This window comes from Gavia stellata, chromosome 11 (genome assembly GCF_030936135.1).
Source record: "Gavia stellata isolate bGavSte3 chromosome 11, bGavSte3.hap2, whole genome shotgun sequence".
Classification (NCBI taxonomy): domain Eukaryota; kingdom Metazoa; phylum Chordata; class Aves; order Gaviiformes; family Gaviidae; genus Gavia; species Gavia stellata.
Genome location: NC_082604.1, coordinates 21,714,806 through 21,739,915, shown reverse-complemented (window position 1 = coordinate 21,739,915; position 25,110 = coordinate 21,714,806). Strand labels below are relative to the sequence as shown.

General features: G+C 41.1%; 1 protein-coding gene across 1 annotated transcript in view; it reads left to right on the top strand.

The window, feature by feature from the left end:
• USP13 (ubiquitin specific peptidase 13) overlaps positions 1–25,110 on the top strand; it is a 56,150-nt gene continuing 31,040 nt past the window's right edge. The window contains exons 1-5 of the mRNA XM_059822413.1: positions 1–153; positions 10,767–10,892; positions 15,023–15,083; positions 24,270–24,391; positions 24,805–24,947. Coding sequence (XP_059678396.1) covers positions 1–153; positions 10,767–10,892; positions 15,023–15,083; positions 24,270–24,391; positions 24,805–24,947 — 605 coding nt within the window. The remainder of the gene's footprint in view (positions 154–10,766; positions 10,893–15,022; positions 15,084–24,269; positions 24,392–24,804; positions 24,948–25,110) is intronic.

Here is a 25,110-nt window from a genome sequence, read left to right as displayed (position 1 = left end):
ATGCAGCGGGCCGCGCTCTTCAGCGGCGGCGATGCGCAGATGGCTGCCGGGGACCTGGGCGAGATGCTCGTCCCCTACATGCCCACGATCCGGGTGCCCAAGTCAGGGGACCGGGTCTACAAGACGGAGTGTGCCTTCTCCTACGACTCGCCTGTGAGTGCAGCGAAGCCGCCCCCGGCTGCCTCCGCTCCCCCTCCCCGCCGCGGGCTGCCGACCTGCCCTCAGCCGGCGCCCTGCGGCACACCCGCCCCTCCTGCGGCCCCTTCCCCGCTCCCCGCTGCACCCCCCGCTCTGAGGGCAGCCCCTCGCCCTCTCCCCGGGCCGCTGCCTCTCCCTCAGGCTTCAAAATTTCCCCCATCCCTTCCTTTGCCAGCCCGCCCGCCTCCACCTGCCGCGGCTTCCTCCGCAGCCAGGTTTCCCCTCGGCCTCCCCGCCCGGGCTGCAGTGCCTCCACAGCCACGCGTGGGGGGCGCGGTGGGGGCCCGGCCCGGCCCGGCCCTGCCCTGTGTGCGGCCGGTGCGCGGTCTGCTGCGGTCGGGGCTCCAGACGGCAAATCTCTGGCGGTTCATACGCGTTCGTTTGTTTATTTATCTTTCTCCTTAAGGCGGTGTGAGGTGGTTGCTTAGACTCGCGGGTTTTGCGAAACTTCCCTGCCTGCTGGGAAGTGGGGTCTGGCTGTCCGAGGTCTGCCCGCTCCCCCCGGGAGCCCTTGTTTTTACTTTCACACTGAGGTAATAAAAAGGGGCAGTAGCTGGCCTTCTCGTTTGCGTATTTTGGCTAGCAGGTGCCAATCGTTTTGCTTTCCTACTGTCTTGGTGCTCATTCTCCTTTTTAAAATCTTGAGAGAAAGCTTCCAAAGTAAAGGCTCAACCTGAAAATCAGTGTGAAAGTCCTCCTGAAACTTTCTCTCCCAGGGTTTCAGTTACATCACTGGACTTAAACAAACTTGTAGTATTTCCCCCCTAGCTTGTTTGGTTTGCTGTTAAATGAATGTTTGATGTACAGTAAACTTTCTATGGTGTTATAGCTGTCTTGCAAAATACCCACAAGCTCCACAGATTGCATGTGTTCAATGGCAGATTTGGGGCAGAACTCATTTTTAACTTTGCTGATAATACTGGAAGCCTTCATAAATAGTAATGGTCGATGCTTTCTAAGAAATAGGTGCTTAGAAATTACACTTTTTAAATGGAGCTGAAATTTTATCAGAAGTTGCTTTTCTACGTGAAGCTGAGGTTTCCCAGAGGTGATTGAGCACTATATATTGATGTTAAAGTCAATGGCAGCTATCAAAAGGAATTTCAGGGTTTACGTTACAGAATATTCAATGAAAGATACGTTTCAGACAGATTTTTGAATCCTTTATCCCCCTCTCTTTGATAATTCCTTCTAATACAGAAAATCAAAATTGGTTCTAAAGGTGACTCAGCTGTCTGGTGTTCATCATGTCTTGTTGAACAGAGGTTATTTTTACCCACACTCAGAGATCTCAAGTGTCACCCAGCAGCCCTGGCTGTACTGGGAGGCAGTCTGATTAAAACTGCCAAATCAGACTCTACTGCAGAAGTGCTAATTGCATTATATACTTAATAAGGTTTGGGCGGGGAGATCAATGTACCACAATCTTTCCTTCAAGTTTCTGCTCAGGCGAACGCATGGTTGAAGTTTTTAGTAACACTTTCAGGCAACATTAGGGTTTATAAAAAGTTTCTGTTAACAAGTAGGAAGGGATATTAAATACTGCTACAGATTAAAAACCAATCAATCACCACCACCCCCAACAACCCTCAAGTAAACACAGCAAAAGCTGTGTTTAGCAAAACAATATGTTTGAACAAAACATAAAACATTTGAGCAAAACTTAAATTAATTTAACAGAAACTATGTATAAAAGTAGCAAAAGGAGTTGGAATCACCATGTGTGATTTTTTTTTTTTTTTAATTATTTTTTTCCCAGAAATGTTTCACCCTTTTGTCTTTATTGGGAAGAGATTTCAGATTTTGGAAAATGTTGCCCTCTGTTCTTAAAGCTTTTTGTTTAAATTGCATTGCAGGCATTCACTGGGCAAAAGGCTGGTCTGAACCTATGCAGTACCAGTAAAAATAAACCTAGTCTCAGTTCTGTTGTTTTCCATGGTTTTCAGCCCATGCCACTCCTCAGCTTAGCTGAGCAAAAGGCTTGTCTCAGATTTTATTTTTTATTCCCATATAATCTAACAGATAGTTGGATATTGTTTCTAGGATGATGATTCTAAAGAGCGAATGTGTGCTTTCTTGGGTAAAACACTGTCATTTACAAATTGAAAATAACAAAGCTGTGTTTTTACAGTCTTTCATTCAGAAGGAAAGTGAAAGGATACAGACAAGTTGTTGCCTTGGCTAAAGGGAGGTGTTTATCTCTGTATGCTTTGTATTAGGTTGGTTTAGTGACTTATTTTCTTAGGTTAGCTATGTATAACTTAAGTGAGCCTCTTCCTGTTGAGGTGTCTACCTCTTTTTGGAAGAAGATACACAGGTTGGTTGGTTGTTTTGTTATAATATTAAAGCAAATGATCAATAACATTGATCTTGGTTTTATTTAAAACATGCTCTTGGTTTTATTATCCATGGTAAAATTCCAGATTACATTTTTGATGGGAGAGGTGTTTTCTCTTGTAAGCTTATTTCTCAGTATTTCCTCTCATCTTCTCATTTTGCCATTTTAAATATGCTCCTGTTGCAGTTCTAACTTCAGCGTGTCTCCGTTTGGAGTCAACTCAAGGCACGATGTTTTGATCTGTTACTTTTCCTTAACACCAGATCTTATGTCAGTAGTTTCTTTCATTAACACCACAAGACTGTTTCTCGAGCTTTACCTTCCATTTTTTTTCTTCTCCAAAGAAGTGAATAGAAGATCACTAAACAGATGAGAAATGCTTGTCCTTAGATTTGGCCTATTGCCAATAGAACATACTAGGGTTAGTTTCCAGGAAATTTGGCAGAAACAGGAGGCAAATTTCTGTGCACTTAAGAGCCCAAGTGACACTTTTTAGTTTGCTTGTCTCAGAAGATTAGAAAATACATCTTTCTATGACTTAAATTTTAATGACATTTTTGTTTTTTTGATGGCTTCTAGAAAAACTGTGTTTCCTTGATGAGGGTTCCTACTCCAGTTAGCTGTTGATTCTTTATACAGGAATTGAGGAGGGAAGGAGGGCTGCCTACAAAACACAAGCGTGGCCTCGTGTTGAGTATTGCTCCCTTTAGTGACTGGCCCAGCTGCTATGGTAGCCTACTGCTTCCCTACAATTTGATGGGTGAAAGCCTGTACCTGTCATTTTTCAGATCTGACGTGCAGTCCCTCCTGGTGACTGTTTTTCTTTATCTGTGCTGCTGTGATGTAGGTTTCATCTCTTCCGTTTTGTTTGGCTGATGAGCTTGACTTTGTGTTCAGTAGAATGCAGGAGGCGGAAAGGTTGCAATTATATAATCTTTTGTTGTCTTATTATTATTTATTCCACCTTTTAATGGGATCCTTGTCTCAAAGACCTCCAATCATTTTAGACCAGATGCATCCAAGGGAGAGGCAACTGCTGGAAAAGGGATACAAACTGGAGTGTAAGAAAGGCTTACGTGCAGGCTATGTGTGTTGTGGATGGATGTGCTCTGAAGCCTTCCCCACGAAGGGAATTGGTTGCAACTACAGCATAGGTCATGAGTCCGACACAGTGATAGGACCAAGCAGTCTGGTTCTGTAGGTTGCAGGACTATGTTTGTTTGAGCAGCTTAAAGCATGGCTTCACTCTGCTGGAAAACCTTGCTGCTGACAACAGCTTCCTTTGTGAATCTTGCTGACTTCATTTTTGTGGCTCAGGGACTCTGTAGTGGTTATGTTAGGACAATTCCCAAAGGCTAAACTGTGCTGTTGCTCAGCTGTTTATTAGACAGTACACTTGAGACTGAAATCCTTGAGAGTTTGCAGTGTGTAATGGACATCAGCGACCATGCTGCATGAAGCTTTCTAGAAATATGTACCTCCAATCTGGCTGTTCTTTTGGTCAATATTCCTTGAATAAAATTAGAAGGTCACTGGGACCACTGTTTGGGAGGGGTAGGCTGGCATCTTGTTTCTGTTGATGGGACTGGAGCAGCAGTGAGGAAACGAATAAGAGGATTGAATACACCAAGACAAATTGAATACTCCAGACAAAAGATTTTGGCCCAGCTGCAAAATGACCTCCAAATTATAGAGGCAGTGAATTGCTTGGTGGTGTGTGATCACCTGAAAAATCAGAGCAGTGTTGTACTGTTGCATCACAGGGAGATAGCAAAGCTGTCCCATGGGTGAGTTTTTGCTGACAGGACGCTAAAGTTAACTAAATGGTCTTCCAGAGTTGGAGACTGGTAAAATCAGTAAGTGTTATGCCTGCAGTGGCTCAAAAATGAGAAATAACTATGCAGCTCTGGAGAACAACCAGTGTTAGGTGCATTGTCCATTTCCATGGGTTTGATCTAAATTTGGATCTAACTAGCCTTTCCCTCTATATTGGTGACTGACCAAACTTTAGTTATCCAGAGTAATGATGGAATATTTTGGGTAGCAGAGAGACTTTGATTGTAAGGTACCTGGGGTGCTAGATAATAAATCCAGAGATGCAGAAGGACAACCTTGGAGCTCTGCTGAATTGCTGTGGAACCATTAGGCTTCCTCTCAACTCTTCTCCCTAGATTTTCTGTTCTGGAAGCACAGCACTGTCTTTGTGACCAACAGAATTGTACGGCTAGAGCTCTGCACAAAGCAAAAATCATCAGGTGCTCTCTAAATCTAAGCTGCCATGGAAGCAGTACAGGTGGCTCTGCTTGAGCTGCGGTACTGGGCTTGAGCTAGGAAGTAAGCTGTGATGGATCTGAGACATCTCTATCAGTGCCCCACGCAATCTGCACCTGGATATCTGACCCCAAACAGTGTTGATTGATGGATGCAAGTTCTGTATTCCTGGTTGCAGGTTAGAAGAACGCATGACCTAATGATAGTTTTGCCATTGCATCTGCTCACTTATCTTGAAGCCTTGATCCTGCATGTGAATGTGACTTGTACAAGATACTGCTTTGGAATTATGTATGCCCTGCTCTGCAGTCCACCTGTGATTTACGCATGCAAGTGAGCAGTTGATCCACCTCTTGGAATGGTGGTTTGGTTTCATTTTAGTGACTGACTGGCCCACACAGCTTTTTTTCTTCCCAGGAAATGTTGTAAGTGCTGTACTGGGTTGGCCTTGTCTGTGTGCCCATCTCAAAGCTACAATGGAGATACTGGACATCTTTGTTAAGCAATTATAAAATAATCTGTTCATGGGGAAATATCCAGTGCCTTCCCTAGTGGTTGGCATTTAGCCCAGAACATGGAGGATTTTAAACCTTTCAAAACTGTAATATATTTGCTGTTACAACTTTATCGGGTTGTCCACATAACATCAGAACCCCAGAGTCCTGATAAGTTTTTGATTTCAGTGATGTGTACTTTCTTCAAGCTGTTCAGTATTTTGCATATTGCTGTCACAAAGTGTGATAAAATAGTAAATAGTAACTTTGATATTTGTTTCTCTTTTTTTTTTTTAAGGGAGGGCAGGGGAAGGATTTTTTTTGCACTTGAAGCTAACAGTCCAGTTATTAGAATTTCTTACTGCCAGATCATTTGTCCTTTCTTTCTCTGCCCAACGCAACTCTTCTTTTCCCATCTCTCATCTTTCACAAGTTCCAGTAGTACATGGCCCCTCTTCACTGCTTGTATATATTTTCACATCAATGCTTGTGCATGTCTGCGTAGTTCTGTTCCTTTTTCTGATTCTGTTGGTTACCCCTCTCCTCCTCTTTACCAGATGCCCAATTTTGCCCTTTTCTTATTATTCATTTTCTGCTTTCGTTTTGTCACCATTGTTTTCTTGTCACCTTTGGGTGACAGAGGACAGTTGTCTAAAAGGCAGAATTATGCCAGGGTTCATACCCCATATTCCTTTTGAATGTGACTAGATATATTCCTGGCCTTTGGCACACATTTTTTGGGTTGATTCCCACCGCCTCCTCCTCCCATCCCTGTCGTCGTGTCCCTGTCCCCCTGTGTCATCATCCCACCCCACTCCCCCCAAGGAAGTTACCATATTTATTGCAGTGGAAACTCCAAAGTGAACTTTTTGTTTTGCTGGACCCATCTCTATGTGCTATTGTTTTCAGCTGGTTGGCTGTGGTTTGGTTTTGTGGTTTTTTTTTTTTTTCCTTCTTTCAATGTAGGTAGTACTGGTGCATGACAGAGAGACAGGCTTTCTTTTTATTCCTCGTTGTAAATTATTCTGTATTGTTGAGATTAATATTAAGTGCTGAAACTTCTGTTAATCTTTTTAAGCCTGTCCTGAAATAAAATATCTGTCATTTAGCTACACTGTTGTGGGTTTCAATGCAATATGTGTATGTTAGGGATGTTACTGTAACTTTCCCAAATATATTAAAGATTGGATTGTAGTTATACAACAAGTGTCTTGTGACCACAGCCAGATTAATTATGGTGATTCCTGATCAACAGACACTCTGAACAGAGCCTGTAACTGTTGTATATGGTCGTGGGTTTTGTAAGGAAACACTCTCATGGAAACCATGGCAGAATGTACAGAGGAGCCAGTGACCCTCTGTCGTAACTGGCACTTCTTACTTTATGTGTGATAAGATGAACAAACTTTTCATTCTTTATATTTGGGTGTGGAGACTTGTGAAGACTCGAGGTGCCATTGTACTCTCCTCTCTGATACCTGGATTAGCAAGTTTTACCATTGTTCTAGTGGATCTACACCGAACACCTGTGTAGCAGACAATTGTGCCCAAGTCTGTAACTGTTTGCTGTGTTAGTAGATCACCACAGCAATTGTGTTTTTATAAATGCATTATTGTCTGAGCTACCTCAGGAGTTGAAATTGCTAAACCCTAGATTTCCCTGAGGGGTCTAAATGGTTCAGGGGTTTGGTAATGGGATACAGGTCATTAGTTCAAATCCTGATCAGGTTAGTAGTGTTTAAAAGCTATTAGTGTCTGGTGCCATGACTGTGTGTGAAGTGAGGTGGTGATCTCTCTCTCTGTTTCCTTGTGGACTGGTGTTTGTGTTTGCCCGACCTCTCATCCACCAGCTTCCTTGCTCTGTTTTTCAGGCCTGAGAGGGACTAACTGTCACATTTTAGTTCTCTTTCACTGTGGATTCCCTGTCACTTTCCTTCCTCATCCTACCTCTACAAAACATGAATTATTATCCAAATAAGTAAGAAAAGTTATTATTTTTTTAATACTTTTCTCTCTGGTGTGGATGGTGTGTCTCCCTCTCTATCAATAAAGCACCTGGCATACTGTGACTATCTTAGATGCAAAGAACAGGAAGAAATGTAGTGAAGAGCAATTACTTCTCTTTCTGTTTAGAGGGCAAGAAGACTAGTCTACTCTTGAGTGGCCTTCTGGGTAGCAATCAAGGCCTGAGCAGCACGTACAAGCTTCTCCCAACAAGGTCTTTAGATTGGAGTAATAAGGGAAGGCAATGTTTATACATTACTTTATCCTAAACTTCACACGACATGCTGAGGTAAGAGTGTGAGGAGGAAAAAAAACAGCTAAAATTCCTGGTTTTCTCTCTCAGAACAAGCTATATTTTTCGGGTGTAAAATAGGGTCTTCAGTACTTCAGATATGTTGCCTTCCTCCAGCACAAACTTTCACACATATCTAAAATGAATGTTGATTACAAGATTTACATGCCACAGCCGATGTAAAATATCATTCCTTCCAGAACTGGAAGTGTGTTCCATAGGGTTAAATTCACCAGCACAAAGCCTGTCTTAGATCAGTCGAGTGTTCTTTGAGCACCAAACAGGGGCCTAATCCTTTATACAGCCTTTTACAAAGGTGGCTTTTTCACATGTGCTCCTGTTTTGCTGTGACCTTTTAGGCTTTTGAACAGTCTGTCCACTTCTTTCCAGGTTGCGTGAGAGTATAGTCTGCCTGCGTTCTCCAGGAGAAATAACTGTTTTATTAGTAGCCACAACCAGCTTACTCAGATGCTACTTTTAGCTCATATACTGAAAGTGTCAGATTGTTGTCATAGGCTACTTATCAGAAATGGTTCAGTGGTCTCTTGGATTCCCTCCAGAAAAAGAGAGAATGGTCTCCAAGAAAACAAAATTGTAAACAAAGTTCCTAAGACCCTAGAGTAACAACACTATATATTTTTATTTAAGCTGGGTACCTATAGGATTCTCTTATAGAGGACACATCCATGGCTTTCTCACAGAATGAGATAATGCAAAAGGATTTGGAATACAGGATATAAGAGCAGAGAACAAAGATATAATGGGTCTTAAAGTAGATAAATCTGGGAAAGAGTTGTGGAAATTAAAATAAAGGTAATACATTTTAAATACAATTGTATTTCATAAATATTTTGAATACTAGATGTGGAGATTTCTTTTAACCATTTTATTACTTGAGCACAATTGTAGATATCGGCGCTGTTGTCAAGGCTGTGACTATTTCAAATCCAAAGGAGCTGTGTTTTGGTTTTTTTTAAATAGAATCTCAGATAGGTGTTATGTGGATCAGAAATGAGATGGCTAAATAGTTTACTATTTACTCTGCAGAGAGACAGCCGTTGTGATACTTAGATGCTGAGAGAATGACTTCATGGTATATGTTAAGTGTGAATGGCAGATAATCTAAACCCTTGCTTCAGATTGCATATTTGAATCCTGGAATGCTCAATGCAATTTTTTGTCCTTTTGAGGTAGGTAAAGCAATAGGTGTATAGTTCATTACATGTTCATCTTTCAGCTAAATCAGAAAAGCTGAAGCTTGTATGTGTTGTCTCACATAAAGAAAAGCAGAAGAGACGGATATTTTCTAAAGTCTTGGGGTAAAACATCATTCTCTGATCTCCATGTTCTGTTCCTCAGCTCCATGGCTCTGCTGGATGCTGTGGAAGTACCACATTAGTGTCTGAGGCAGTTCTTCAGTTCTGGCTGTAGTTATATTGATACAAGTGAGCATGTTTGAAAGAGTAGCATACAGGTATGGATGAGGGTTGTAGGTAAGTTGGAAGTTTAGATGCCTTCCAGTCCTACAGAAATACTCAGTGCCAGTCTTTGAAACAGGTTGGGGAGAATTAACTGGGTTTTATGTGGCACATTTGAGCCTGGTTTTGGGGCGGTGGTGGGAGGGAAGAGACTTGTCAGGCCCCAGCTGGTCTGTGCCAGGTATCAAATGAGTAGCAACTGCTCAACACTACTAGCCCTTCAGCTTCCTTTTCTGGAAGAGAATAAGGTGTGTTAACCTGGTGCTGCTTAGGAAAATATTGGAGATCAGCTATGATCTCTGTCAGACTTGCCCTCTGCTACTTGTTCTGGTCCACAGGACTGGAGAGAGCCTGATTTGTGCCACAACTGGCGTGGCAGGATGGGCAGCTTTGTGCTTGCGCTGAGAGAGGGGCCTGGCTGGGCTCAGAGGTAGAGTGGAGGTTCCTGCCCAGCAGAGTGTTGAAGAGAGGTAGGCCAGACAGGAGAGAACTTCTTGGTTTACTGTACTGAATATGTTTCAGGTGTGGCACTATCAGGTCGTATCCTGTCAAAGCAATTGTTGCTGTAACAATCCTCAATACATGATTATGCACATGTATGCGCCTAATGTGACTTCTTTCTGGAGATAATGATTTTTTTTTTTTTTTATTTTATTTCCTTCTAAGGTGCCTATGGATGAGTTTAGTTCATGTTGTTTTTTGGGGAATTTAATATGAGATGTTCTGTGCTATCTAATAGCACAAACACGTTCACAACAGAAGGAAGGTCACAGTGCTTCTGAAAGGGTCAATCTTTGTTATGTACCACCTATTCAAAACAATACATGCTAGAGAGGGTTTAAAAAATAGATCCAATGCCAATGAGCCAAATGACTGAAAGACCTCCTGGCAGTCTGAATGATGTAGGAGAGATCTGGGAGCAGTGCTAAAATGGAGCAAGACCCTGATAACAGCCAGCATCAACACCCAGCTTTTGGGAGAGCAAAAAGTGATGGGACTCCTGCCAGGCTGTGTTACTGAAATGTCAGTATTTGTGATCAGTGCCAGGAAGATATATCTTTATATTTCCTTTGTAGTGCCCTTATCTCCAAGCAGTCTAATTGCATGAATAAAGAGTATCCCTCATAGAGACTGAAGAATGTTCACAAAACATCTGCCAATTTTCTTGTTAGCCAGTTCTAAGAGCTGTAAGATCACCTGAGATCTGTTTTTCTCAGACACAATTGTGATCAACAGTAGAAGGTGTAGCTGACTCGCTGGACCATCAGCTCTGTTGTGCTTCTGATTTGGAATGTTGTTCTTGCAATCAAATGGTCAAAAAATGTTCAACTATTTCTATTCTGTGCTTCATTATTTCTATGCTTTACAAATTTCTGCCCCTACAAATCTCTATGAATTGGGCACTCAAGCAGAATTTTTCAAGAGTAACTTCTAGACCTCCCATTTGGACACTCACTAATCTGTAGTTGTAAAGTAACCCATTTCAATGAGTTTCTATAGACTGTGATATGATGTGGAAGTTTCTTGGATGAATGATAATGTAAACACCATAATGTGCTATGAAAGCCACACTGCAAGTGCTTTCTTGATAACAGAAATGGTCTGCAATTCTTTGTTTTTTCCACTTGCTGAGTCCTTTCTGTCCTGTTCAGTTCCTTCTGTGCTGTAACTATTTGTGTCATTCCTTTTAGGATTCAGAAGGAGGTCTCTATGTGTGCATGAACACGTTTCTGGGATTTGGAAGGGAACACATTGAAAGGCATTACCGGAAAACAGGACAGTGTGTGTATTTGCATCTGAAACGACATGTGATAGAGGTGAGATTTGTGGCTTCCCAACTAACTACCCGCACAGTTCTTGGGTCTCTTGTGCTCGTTTAGGTAACGCACTTCAGACATAGACCAAATCTTGAGAGAAATGAACATGTTCAGATTTGGGGCTCGATAGCAAATTCAGGTGCTTGGATCCCATCCAATCCTATAGCTTCAGTTCTGACATGAATCAAAAGCCCTGAAGAGTCAGATCTTAAAGGCAGCTTGTTGCCTGACTTCCACCAATCTTTTTCACTATGTGCTTCTGCGTATCACATACATATTGTCTGCGTAGTATATGCATTCTGTAGGTAACTAAATACTTTTCTGAAACCTGCCTTTGAAGTGTAGAATTACTGGTTTTGGCTCAGATTTGGCTGGAAGCTTCTGAGATTTTTTTTTATATGAGGTTTCATCTCAGGGTGACAGGACTTCTTTTCATCCTAAGATTTCTGTACAATTAAATCACGAGCCCTAATCCTGACCTGGCCTGGGATCTAGAGCTTAGCTTAAATTAATGCTGGATTCTAGAGCCATACATTGTCCTCATTCAGTCCTACACCCCCCCTACATGGATGTATACATACAAACTTCATGTTCACTGTTCTTCCATAATATCACTGCATATCAATAGTAATTTATAACCTATGCTTTTTATAACATCTGTTCGTGTGTGATTTGTCTGGCATCATTAAAGGGCTGTTAATGACTTCTGATCTGAGCTATATGGAAGGCACTGGGTTTGCTTATAGCTCACTCTCCCGTAAGCTCTGTCTCTTTTGGCAAGTTAGAGGGCCTAAAATAGCTGCTTGAAGCAGGATAGAATACTTCACATTTCTCATTCTACAGCAATGTTTCCCCTGGGTCATGAAGGCCCTGAGTTATGTAAAGTGCCTTGACCACTTATTTCCAGTAGATGACTATTCATATTTTATCAGAATTATAGTGAGGTGGATTGCCCAGGTTGAGATTGTTAATGATGTTTGTTATACTTTAGAATTGTCTTTCCTTGTAAGGGTGATAGCAACATTTTCCTTCATGCTGTTAATTGAGTTTTTGGAGAGCCTAGTCTAGTTTTAGCAACAGTTCTTCTGAGTGAATTTAACACTCTTGAAAGATGATATCTAAGACTAGAGGCAGGTGGGCAGAAATCCTGTCAGCTTTCCTTATATATAACTTTCTTCCAGCATATGACCTGGGAATTTTCAATATCAAGGTAAACTGGGGTTAAAATGAGGCTTCAAAAATTCCTTTCCTGGATAAAGACTAGGCTGAAGAACTCCAAAAGGGAGAAACAAATATACCAACTATTGTTTGGTGTTGCATACACCTTCAATTGAACTAGTTCAGTGGTTCCTATTTTTCTCCTTGTGAATCATGATGTAGCAGAGGGGCCTGGCATCTATGTCTGAAGGTGGTGACGCACTGGTGCACTGGGTCATGTGGCAGGAAACTGTTTGACTATATAGTACAGGTGAAGATTGTATCATCTAACACGACTCAGAGATAGGATTCCTCATACGTTAGCTATGGATTTTTTTTTTACCATGACTGTTCGCTTCTTACATGCTATCCATGTTTTCTTTTGAGCAATGTGAAGCATCAGGCCTTCGCTGGAACAATTTTATGAAGTGTCTGGCACATGCTGCATTGTGGTTTTGTTTTTTTAAGCCAAGCTTTTGATGGCGTGGGATACAGTAAAGCCAAAGGCATTGGATATGCTATCTTAAGATCCTTTTAGTGAGGCTGCTATTCTTGCCTGTGGTTCCCTTGGCATTATCCTTGCAGAATGCACTGCATTGCTGCAGAAATCCCTGTTTGCTTCCAAAGGTGTTTGGAACAAGTATTAGTCGTGTATCTAGTCACAATTCAATTAGAAAATAAGGGTCAGATGTTCAGCCTATTGGCTTAAGTAGAGCTAGAGTATCTGCCAGTGGGAGATCAGCACCAGAGGCACCTGCTGAATCATCAGAAATATGTGCAAGTGCAAGTTATGGAGCACCCTCTGGTAAAATTCTTAGCTAAATCAAGAAAATTTATTTTTTTCTTTTTCCCTGAATTTCACTCTTCAGAATTTTTAAATCAGCCACTTTCCTGTAGGGTTTGACTTGTATACAACTGCCTCGGTAGTATTCAGCCCAGGGCAGAGCTTTAGCTTGGTGTTGTAGTGATACTTCAGCCCTGTTGAAAACGCTGGGCAGAGAAGCATGAAATTTCCTACAGTGATGGGTTCCTGGATATTATTCAGTGATGGTGCTGTTATAAAAAATGTGGCAATGGTGGAGTTAAAGAGAACGCAGAATAGGCTACACTGATACCTTATACAAGAAGCACCACACATGGAATTTAATGCCACTACTGATGCATTGTGTGGACTCCCATTTGCTGGGTGTGTCACATCTGTTAGAAGCCAAAATTGTTTTGTGACTGGGGAACGTTTTCAGTGATTTCTGACAGGTAGAGGAACAAGGTAAAAATACTGTCAGGTTCTGGGTTTTTCAGGAGTATTGAGCATCTGCAATTCCAGTTCAGATGTATTCAGCAGTTTGGAAAATCAACCTGAAATATTTAATGTCAGGCTGGCAGTGATAAACATTCCATGTGAATTCTTCCTCCTTGAAATATCTAGTCTTAATGACTTTCACAATATCCTGTTGGTGACATCAGAATTCAATTGCAGCTTCCTAGTATTGGAAACATTTTTTTTTTAGTTTGGAAGTTATAATCCTTGGAGTATGTGTAATTTATTCATAATATATTTGTAATTGGGTTATGTTGTATCTTGCTGCTGCTTTTTTAAATAGATTTGGATTCTTGGCTACTTCCTTTCCACTTGTTAAATTCTAGAAGTATAAAGGAAAAAATTGTTCTGCTTGTTATTTTCACTTCATTGAGGATTTTTTATTTTTTTAAATGCTGGAGTTGCAGCCCAGACTCCCTTTCCCTAGGACTTGTATATTTGGATAATAGGTTCTGTTCCTAAGTGCAGCCAAACAGTGTTAGTTGGCATCTGCTCTTTCTAAGAATGGAAAACTTTCCTATGATGTATAAGACCTCACTGATGATTCAAGCAGCCTGCTTTGGCCAAAGCTTTATTTACATGGTGAAGGGAACCACCCAAAATATGTGACCCTTTCACCTACCAAGGAGCAGAGGCAAACATGAACTTTCCCTAGGCTGACAGGTTCTTGGCTGATTTCTCTCCACCTGTTGCATCCTGATATTATTATTATTAAAAAAAAAAAAAGTTGCCTAACAACCTCGCCGGTTACACTAACATTATACACTACATAATACATCATGTTGGCATTATAGCCACAGAGGCTTATTTGATTTGATTTAATGGTGCCTGTTAATAAACAGCTTAAGAAGCAAGTGCATTGACTTATATTTCCTCAGCTACTAGCATTTTCCCTAGTAGTTTGAGGTATTTTGAACTGGGAAAGTAGTGCTTGAAACTGAATGTCCCTTGGAAGTTACTATTCTCTGCTGTGGAACTTAAAAAAAAAAAAAAAATCCCCCCCTAAACAATTGCTTGCATGTTGTCAGGTTTCCTCCATAATTTCTAATATTAACAAAGCATGGTGGTAACTTGGATTGTTCTTAATGGAAGCAGGCATGGATCCTGACGGAAAGGGCATTTTTTTCTGCATAGAAGAAAATTAGCTGAACACAGCAAAGTGGTCATGCTGGAATTAGTTATGAAGGCTTGAATCTTTTATGCAGATAATAGCTTTTCTTCCCCTCTCTAATTCAGCTTTAATCATTAAGAAATACTGTAGGGGATCTAGTGGTGAGAGGTCTGCGTGATGCTAGATGTCCCTGTCTTGTTGATAGAACAGCAGTTACATATGGTGACCATGAGACATGCTCTGCTTAGTTGCTAACAGAGCAAAGTACGAAGGATTCAGAGGGTGGCTTTCTCACTCCATGATGGCAGTGAGCAATGATGAGTTGAATCCCATTGTCAGAGGTGAATGAAGAGGATTTACATTCTTGCTCAGCAAGGACTGTGATTTAATAGAAGGACCATGAACAGACAGATGGGTGTCAGAAATGGTGATGGTATGGGGTTATTGCTGATTTGCAGTTGTATCACTTGATGGATTTTTAATTGTTTCTTTCTCTCTTTCCAGAAGGTACCAGGGGCATCTGGTGGAGCTTTACCAACAAGGAGGAATGCTAAGCTATTTTTAGGTATTGTGAACAGCTGCTTTCACACAGTCCTTTTCTGACCCTGTCTGCATGTGTACTTGGGTTATGTCCACCATTGTGTCTGGCTTTGGGGCTCCTTGTGGGTTTTCTTTCTCTGTTGGGTTATTTTTTTTAACTTTTGGTTCTAGTTTTTAAAGTTGGTCCAGACAAATAAGTAATTCTTAGCAATTTTGGTGCGTATTGAGAGATATGTGTATGTATACATGAAACATTTTAATCTAAAGTAGGCTCTCAACTATTCGCAAGCAGCCTAGGGTTTGATAGGTGTTTTTTGACTAATTCTGTCCCTTCTCTCTCCTTGTGATTTCCACAAATCACCCTTTTAATAAAAAAGTTTATTTATACTTAATGTTTAGATATAACAGGGCCTCAGTGTGGCACTGTTCTGCTCAGCAGCTGGTCATAGGAAGGGTTGTTATCATTTCAAAGTTGTTACACAGGTAAATGTTCTTAAGTGATGTTGTGGTCTCTCCTGTAATGAATGCAACAGTACATATATCACAAGCATCTCTTAGCAATTCTTATTCTGTTATGTCTACAGTTATATCCCCTTCCTTCATGGAAAGCAGTTTTCTTACCATGTCCATTTCATCCAAAATCCATTGATTCAGATTACCCAGAAAACCTGAGGGCCTCATAAATACAGATGAGGGGAACATGATGCAAACCCTATGTTCTCCCTCCTCCCACCACTTGTGTTATTTTTCTGATTCATCTATTATTTAGTCTCTCTGTATTAATAGCAAACAGTGAATTTTTCTTCTGGTAATGAAAAGGTTAAATGTTTTCTTTACAATTGCCAGCTCTTATGGCTAGGGGGAAACAACAGCATGGCCTCCCGTTGGAATTGCTTTGATCTGTGGAATGTGTCCCTAAGAGGCCTTTGCAGATTGTGATCGATTAAATTGTTGTTAATGTCTGGAGTAAGTTTTGCAAGGAGGGCTTAGAGAGAAAAAAAGTCTTAAGAAGAGTCATGAAGAAATGAAACTTCTTTTGTAGGAAGAGACTGTTAAGTCACGGATGCTGGTCTAAATGCCATTCACTGTCAGTTTACATTGGAAATAATGTTTGTCACTCGATGCTTATAAAATAATTGGTTCAGAAACAAAGCTGGCTGCAATGCAGCAATGGTTGTACAGTGTTAGCAGTGTGAGTGTAAATGATAAGTACAAGAGCACAGTCCAATTTTACTCTTGCTGATCTACTGCATACATTTTGAGCTTTCTGTCATTGTGGTATGCTGGCACACAGTGTACATGGCGTAGTGTCTCTGATGTGCCGTGTTGGAGTCCTCACATTCCATCCTTGCACATGAGCATTTTGTTCCCACTGAGTAGATCTGGTGCAGCAGTTCCAAGTGTCCTAGTCCCAAGAAACTTCTGAAGGCAGTGCAGTTTCACTGGGGTGGATTTAGCACACGGAACTATCACCATTTAATCCAGCCCTTCTGGATTCTAATGCACTTTTGAAAATGTATCTCATCTGGTCTGTTCTACTGCAGGTTTTTTTTTGCAACCCCTGCTGGCTGGGAGTAAAACGGTATCAACTCTCTGCTCTGATCCTTGAGATAATACTTCCATACATCCAAATGCTTTTTATCCACTTCTTTGGCTCAGCAGATTTTATTATTTTTTTGGCCATGCTTAAAGTAAAGAACAAAGAATTATTCCTGTCCTTGTTCATAGCTGAGGAAATGAAAGCACAGAGAGGTCAGCTGATTTGATAATTTTGCATGTGACAGCAGCAGAGATGGTTAGCAAAATTTGGCATCTTATCTCTTAATCTTCCTCATTGATTCGGAGCTGCTGGACTTCTCATTTTAACAGGTCATTTTAGTTCTGTCTTTCTCATTGTGACCTTGGGCACCTGTGGTAGAGGTTTGCACCAAACTGGCTATTATCAGCCCATATATGTAGCATGCCATTTAGGGCTTACCCTGTCAGACAAGAATAGACAACAATCAATGGGTAACTCTAACATCACTGTGTTTCTAGGTGTCTGAATAATTCCCTGAAGGCCCAGAGATTTAAGCTTTGTGTACAAAGTCAATCCAGTTTAGGCATTTGTTACATTACTTCTTATAATACTCTTTGATGTAAAGCTATTAAAGATACTAAACCCTTTTCAAACTCCTTAGTATTAGGAAAACGTCTTTTGGATGCTCACTGACTACTTTCTAGCACTGATGCTATGCAGCAAATGCAATAGAAACACAGACTGGTTGGGTCAGTCAGCTGGAAGCTTTATCTTTCCCTAAATGTTAAAAGATCCAAAGCGAAGTGTGTGTGCATGTGCACGCATGCATTAAGTTTTGGACTCTTTTTGTTTTGGTTTTCTTTTGGAGAAGGCTGGAGGGTCTTGGCTGTGAGTGTTCTATGTAGTCAGGAGGCATAATACATTTGAATGCACTGCCTTTGTGCAGTTATGAACTGCCTTTAATCTAGATTGTTTAGATGTTGCTAGGCAGTGTGGATATGGTAACTTCAGCTCAGACTGTGCAAGCTTTCAGGGGATTTGGGGTGATACTTAAAGCAGACTGTCTGCATCACAGTGCATGGAGAAGTATCCTCGTTGCATTGTTATCTAGGCTAGCAATTCTGAAGATGCTTTGTGCTTGTCAATATGTGTGGCTATCGCACAAAGAAGTTTTAGATCCAGTCTGTAAAATGGAAAGAAATTAATTGATGGGACAAGATCGTAGCTCCCCACGACTTCACAAGGCGCTCAGGTAAGAAACAGCTGCACTGTTGTCTTTGGTGTGCAACCTCTTGTTTAAATCGTCAACAGTATGGTAAAAGTGATACCGATTTTGGAAAAAAAAGACCTGATGGGACCAGGAAAAGTATCATCACTAAATTTAATTTTTGTATTAGCCCATCTGGAAGAAAAAGAACGGATCAGAATCGATAGAGTTGTATAAATGTAACAGAACAGAAAAGAACCATTGTGGATTTTCGAAAGTAAAGTAATGGTTCTGGGTCTGACGGAATACTCTGGGACTATGTGTAGTCGTACGCCTGTGTATTCAGTGGCTATGTGAATAAGAGCAATTCAATTAACAGGATGTACCGTGATCTTCCTTACAAGATCCTGGTCAAAAGGGGTAGTAGAATAAGAGGGAAGATCCTTGTATTAAAGGGATTGGAGGCCCAGTTCTTACAGTAGAAAGTTACCAGCAGAGTCCCCCTGGACCTGTTGCACCCAGGAGTTATCAGCAGAGTCCTTCATAATGTTCTAATTATGAAGAATTAATGCTATCATAAATGGTCTGGAAAGGGATTGAAAAATGAGGAAATAGAGTTTGCTGGTTGATTTAACATTATCTAAGAGATTAAATCTACAAGTAATTCTTTTTAATGTGTTACTGAGTAACTAAACAATAGATTAAGGAAATGTTGAAAAATGCAAAGAAAACAAGAGAAGTGCTTTAACTGTGTGTGCACAGTGATGTGGTCTAAATTAGCTATTACTGTTCAGAAAGGTAGTTCTGAGAGAGATGGTGTGAATAGTTCTCCGAAAATGTCAGCTCAGAATCAAGTGGAACGTCAGGAGTAGAGCGGCATTTTATATTTTGTTCTTCATTATTTTTGTTTATAAGTAAGAATTCAACCTCTCCTTTTGAGTGGAGAAACCACAGCTGCATGCAGTATCTCCCCGTGTCTCTCCAAAACCAAACAGACAAACACACATTCCCATCCCCCCCATACACCACCCCTACCTCCCCCAACAAACAAAAAAACCCAGATAGATATCTGGAAACTAGGAGGTATACACTGAGGGAGGAATCACTGCATTTTTGCCTTGTTCTAGTACCTTCGTCCTGGGCATCCGTTGGCCATGCCAGAGCCTGGACTCTAGGCTAAACAGAGCTGGCAGAGTGGCTGTCATAAAACTTGTCCATAAACAGATGTCCTCTTCCAGATCAGTTATGATAGCAATATCTGCCAGTGCAGCAAGTTGTGTGAGCTCTGTTTTGAGCGAAGTCAGGGCTAACTTAGATCATCAATTCAAAGTGTTTTGAAGTACTCAAATGAACAGCTCTGTCAGCAGGTCTGTGAGGATGGTAATTGCTGGTGAGAAGAGTGTCATTGAGGAGCAGTATCCATGACACACACCTGGTCTCAGAGAAGGCCTCGGAAAGGAAGAGAAGACTTCCACTCAGAGTCTGGGAGAACATCCTGAGCTTTTCCTGGATGGCACCTGCCTGCCTATGACAGTGAATGCACTTACGGCTACCATTTCCAAGCATAAAGACCACTCATAAGAGTGGCCATACTGGATTTGACCACAGCTTCACTTAGCTCTCCTAGATCTCATAGCAGCTAGTAGCGGAACCATGTTTTCAGTAAGGATGTTTTTGTTTGGTCAGCTTCTGAAAAGGACTTTCACCACAAGTGGATTGAGTGGTTTAAGTTTATACTTGTCTAAGTAAGCATATATAGAGTATATATCTATGAATGGAAAAGTTGTGATTTAGGAGGATTTGGGTGTTTCCTGACAATATTTTTGAATTTTAGCCCAGTAAAGTTGAGCATGCTACCCAGCAGCAGCAGTGGAACTGATTAGACCATGAGTGAACCTGTTGCTTTCTGGCTTTGCCATCTAAGCTTGAGTTGAGTATAGAATGGTGAGCAGATATCTTACACCAAGAGAGTCTTAATAGTTTGCTGGTTTAGGTAGAACTGTGGAAATTAGGCTAGATTAGCAGAGGTTACTGCTGCTAGCAAAATAGTTAAGAATTTGAATTTTCGTGGTTTGGCTTTGCTTGTTTAACACATGACTGCGCCAGAAATCCAAGGGGTGAGGTCTGTATCTAGCAATAAGAACAGCATACTAATGTGTTGGAGATGTAGCAAGCAATTTGAATGTTATTTTACAAGTAGGAAATGATGCAAATGATCCTAGTAGAAAGTTTTGCTTTTCCTTTTGCCACAAACGAGAATGTTGTGACTGCAAAGTGAATATTTTTTTTAATTTCTTTTTTATAGCTCATCTGATGAGGTCAGTGTTTCAGATGTGCCTGAAGACAAATGAGCTTAATAGCTTATAGTCTGCAAAGTGCTGCTGCTGCAATTCATTATTATTTAGAAGCTTCAGGAAGAAATTATTTGATTTAAAGACTCAGTCCTCCACTTCCAGGTCAATACAAATTTGTCCATTGCTTTCAGTGAGAGCAGGATCAAGCCCAGATTCGTAAGATGTCTTTCCAGTTTCAAAATCAGTTGTAGGCTCACTAGTCAACATCGTCATTCAATTTTCATGTTTGTATTCCCTTTCGTACGCACACAGACACATCCATATGCACAGGAAATCCTGTTTGGGGGTCCTGCCTGGAGTCGTCTTATGCCACTATTATTAGTGCAGTCAGTTGGTAACTTGTCTAAAATTGATCTGGGTATGTCCACTCCTTTTCTTCCTCTCTGGTGGGTTGGTTTACAGTACTCTGTCTTCCACTTCCATCTGCTGTTTTCAGTCAGTTCAGCAGCAATGCATTTCTCACCGTCACTAAAGTGATGCCTGTGAGTTGCAGTAAATTTACTCTACTGTCCGCTTGCCCAAAATAACAACATCAGTCAAGCCTCTGTTTTAACTTGTTTGTTATTTTGCTTTGCCTGTCATCCTGGCCTCCCAACACAACACTTACAACCTACGGACACTTTGTTTTATTGACCACAGTGTTTAATTGGGGCTCTGAGGAAGCACCATAAAGCTGTTAGTCCACTAGAAGGGGAACATTGTCTTGTGGACATTTACCACTAAGCTGTCAGCTCTTTAAAAAGATTACAAACTGGTTGGTTGTCTTGTGGCTCAGTATTAGAACTGAGTAAACCCTTTTTTGCCCAGAGATTCTTCTACTCACAGTGCATCTTGGAAGAACATCCTTGTCCAAGAAACAGCTTTGTATGAAGTATAGTGCTCGAAAGTTCATATTTTTCAGTGTCTTTAGTGTTACAGTAATTTTTAATCAAATATGCTCCATTTGCAAGTAGATTTTTCCCCTGCTCCTCTTTCCTATAGTTACTCTTGTTCCTCTCTCAAATTCTGCACTAGTTTTAAAATCCAAGTTCGAAACTGCCTGCAGACGGCACATGATGCCCAGTGGCTATGGGGTCAACCTCTGCCTTCATTTAGTGTGGGCTCTGTTGCCTTCTGAAGTAATAGTTGTATGTTTTTATAATATCTGCGCTCATGCTTTCTTAGCCCTGTTGGCCCTTGCACAGGCACAGAAAATATAATGGAGGTAGAACTTCTTACTGAACTTAGCAACTATGGCTCTCAGCTCATACACGCCAAGATTTAAAAATATGATTAGTGATTTGGTGGTTTTCAACTGGATATCATTAAGGGGCCTGTCTGACAGACAACAAAAGGGATTAGTTTCTATGGTCATCTCTGTATCAAGGGATTTCAGTCGGTGACCTTAGAAGCCCTTTCCACTCTTATGTACTGGATCTGAACCCTGAGAAACTGTCTTCAGAGTGATAATTACCAAAAAGCACTGGTAGTAATTTTAATTCCTATTCAGAGGGGGTAGGTGTGTAGAGTGGAAGTGTACCAGCTTTACATGGTCACCTTTAAAAGTGGAATTGCCAGTTAAATCCTCATTTTTTTCCTGGAACTGTTATGAAGCTCTGTGTATCTTATTTTAAATAAGAAGTGTGATGCTGTCGTATCAGCATGTCAGACATACAGAATGCCATGCTGATAGGACATTGTTTTCTGCTTTTCTGGTAACGTGAATGGTATGAAGCCTGAGAAGGTAAAAAGGAACTTTTCTTCCCTACCCATTGCATACAAAAGGCTGATGATCCTAAGTGTGTGAAGTCCTTAGATGGCAGCGGATGATTGCTAATAGGATACTCAGTCTTTCAACCCTGGATCACTAGTTCATATGGAGGTCAGGTCAGTAGCAGTAATCTGGCTGTTGTTTACTGGCTTGTGAGATGAGCTGAAGTGTGTGTCTGAATTTTGAACTCGGGCAACTGTATCATTGCTGTTTCTATATAGCGGATGGTAAATACTACAAACTTAATGTCGGTATCATAAGGAAGTGAAAATACCAGCAGGTTTTACACATGTCTGCAGACAACAGCGGCTGATGTGAGCTGTCTTCAGGTTCCCTCTGGTGGCTGAGCGAAGTGTGTGACTGAAGGTGCTGGAAGAGGCATTTGCTGCCTTTAAACCTGTTTGAACATACACTGAGGTTTTTATCCTCTCTGAGGAACCTCTGTCGTGTTTAGGAAATGGTCAGTACTTTTGGTTTTGCTGTGCTGGCCACCATCAAATTTCTGGGCATTAAGTGAAAATTCTCTGTGGTGCGTTGCCATGTGTATCATCAGCTTGGAGATACTCAGTTTCTTCACTTCGTAGAGCAAAAGAGCTTACTGTTGCAGACTGCATCTGTTGAGATTCATTCCTTTATCAAAACACAGGTTTGTAATACAAGCTGGGAAAGAATCCCGGAGTAAAGTGAGGTTGCTGGTTATCTCTATTATGCTACAGTAAAGGAAGGGAAAATAGTGTGATTTGGGGAATTAGTAATGAATTAATATTTTCTTTATAAATGTAATGTCTTCAGCATAAGAAAAAGTTCTTGCTTTTGTGTCTATATTCAGCTGATGATAAGGGGCTTTTGTTGGTTGCTGCTAAGAAAGGGGTCATGCTTCTGGAAGTCACTGACAGTGGGTGTTGTCACCCCTCAGGACTGGCTGGTGCAGCAGGTGAGCCAAGAATTGAATGGAAACTGGATTATGTTCCTCTCAACAGGTGGTCTTTCCAGGTCAAGTTAAAATATCTTTTCATACTTGTTTTGTCACTTAGGATGTTCAGGCTGTTACTGTCCACTGGGTAAATAGAGAGCTTAGTTTTCTGAATCTGGTCTCTGTCCTCCTCACCTCTCTCCCAGATATACATTTGAGATTTCAGGCATTCCCAGGGTGCAGTAGTTGCTGCCAATGCTCGTTTAGTATTGAGTGACTCATTAAGCATATGCATGTACTTGGATCAAAAATAAGAGCCAGCTTTAGCTACTGCTAATGCACCTTCTTTCTTGGTTGAACCTTATTCTGTCAGTGACTGTCTGGTACATCAGAATACAGTAGATCCAACATGTCCAGATGGGGAAAGGATCCAGAAGATCCTATCCTTGCCCAGGCTATTCTTGCAGTTGAATCTTGTGAAACGTCGAACACAACATGCACATGTTTCGTCTTAACTTTTTCAGTTGTCCTGGAAAGAACTGAGCAAGGTTTTAACTCAGTCTTGTCACTATGGAATAATTATGGTTTTGATGAAGCCAGAGATATAAACACTAGCCATGTAGTTACTTATACACCCTCCTGGCTTCTCTCTGAGTCCACTTATTTCTGGACAAGCATTTTAGCTGATGTTGCTTGATCAAGACTCATATTTAAGCAAAAAAGTCATCCTTACACTGGAGTAAGAGTGTACACAAACACTATGGAAGGCTTGATCTTCAAAGGAAGGCTTTATCAGTTAATAAATGCTTTTTAAACAGATAGTTACACTGGTTACAGAGTGGAGTTAGCCAGAGAGGGATAATGCTGGAATAACTGTACTTGCTGTAGCTATTTGAGATTATGGATGAGATACAGGAATACTTCCAGCCGTGGATATCTTCATGGGAGGAAAGGCCACAGGTTCAAGATGGATGGGAGCCATAGCATGTTTCAGCCAGGTCTGTGATCTGGAAAATATGGGGGGCTGAAACAGAGGTGCATTGTTCGTGCTCTACAGTTTCGGCATGGGTAGTGTGACCTGGTCTCCACATTGTATAGTGTTTCAAGATCCTGGTTAAAAGGCACAGCAGTATTACATCCTGATGTTGCTCAAATTGAGCAGAATTTTGTTAGCTGCTTCCCAGAATGCGATGTCTGCAACAGTGCACTGCTTAGAAAGGGGCCAAATCAACTGTGACTGGGGATCAGATTAAGATGGAAATTTTGGTCCTCAAACATCCTTTTGCAGGATAGTCAGATTTCAGTTTAGATCAGGATTTCACAAACATTTCTAGCCAGAAGAAACTACTGACAGTGTCAACTTGCAGGCTGATGCCAGGCAAGCAATGCTTCATAGTGGTACCCCTGCCGCAATTTAGGAACCTTGATCTTGGGACAATCTCCTAACATTCCCCGTCTTGTTTTCCAGATCTAGAGACAAACAGTGATCTCAACAGTGATGACTTTGAATATGAAGATGAAGCAAAACTTGTTATATTTCCTGATCACTATGAAATCTCATTACCCAATATAGAAGAGTTACCAGCACTGGTCAGTGAGTGTATGCAAGTGGTGATAGGAACTGTCTCCTGCTTCAGTTTTTATCAAGATGGTGCTTTGCTTTCTTACGTGTGGTGCTTGTTTTTACATAAAGATCTTTCTTAACCAGCGATAATACTCATTTTTTAAAGTCTGCTTTGTCTTTGTTTCTCAGGTTTCCTTTTACCTCCTGTATTCTTTCCCTTATTGTGATGCCAGCTTGTCCCAGGGAAGTTTGCATAGTACACTTGCTTACTGTCCTGCTAAAATAATAACTGCAATCTAGAAGAATACGTGCATATTTAAGTATATAAATAGTCTTACTGATATGCACTTCTGTATGTGGTTAGCAATGGGCTGAATGCGAAGTTCTGTCAAGTCACTGAATTGTGTTAGGTTTTGATTGACATACATTTGTTTTCCAGGTGACGATAGCTTGTGATGCACTCCTCGGCGCAAAATCGCCCTACAGGAAGCAGGACCCTGACTCCTGGGAAGGAGAGCTACAGGCATCTAAACATGCTAAAACACTTGTACAGTTAGACAATGGTGTTAGAATTCCCCCCAGGTAAGGGTAATAAGGTTTGTTCATTGTAGGCTCTCTAATACAGTCTAGAGTAACAGAACTAATGCCAGCAACTCAGCCAACAATTCTCTTGCAAGACTCCGGGCTGAGTCTGTATGTTTGGTTCGAACTACCATAAGTGGAAATACAGGACTGGTTCCTGCCT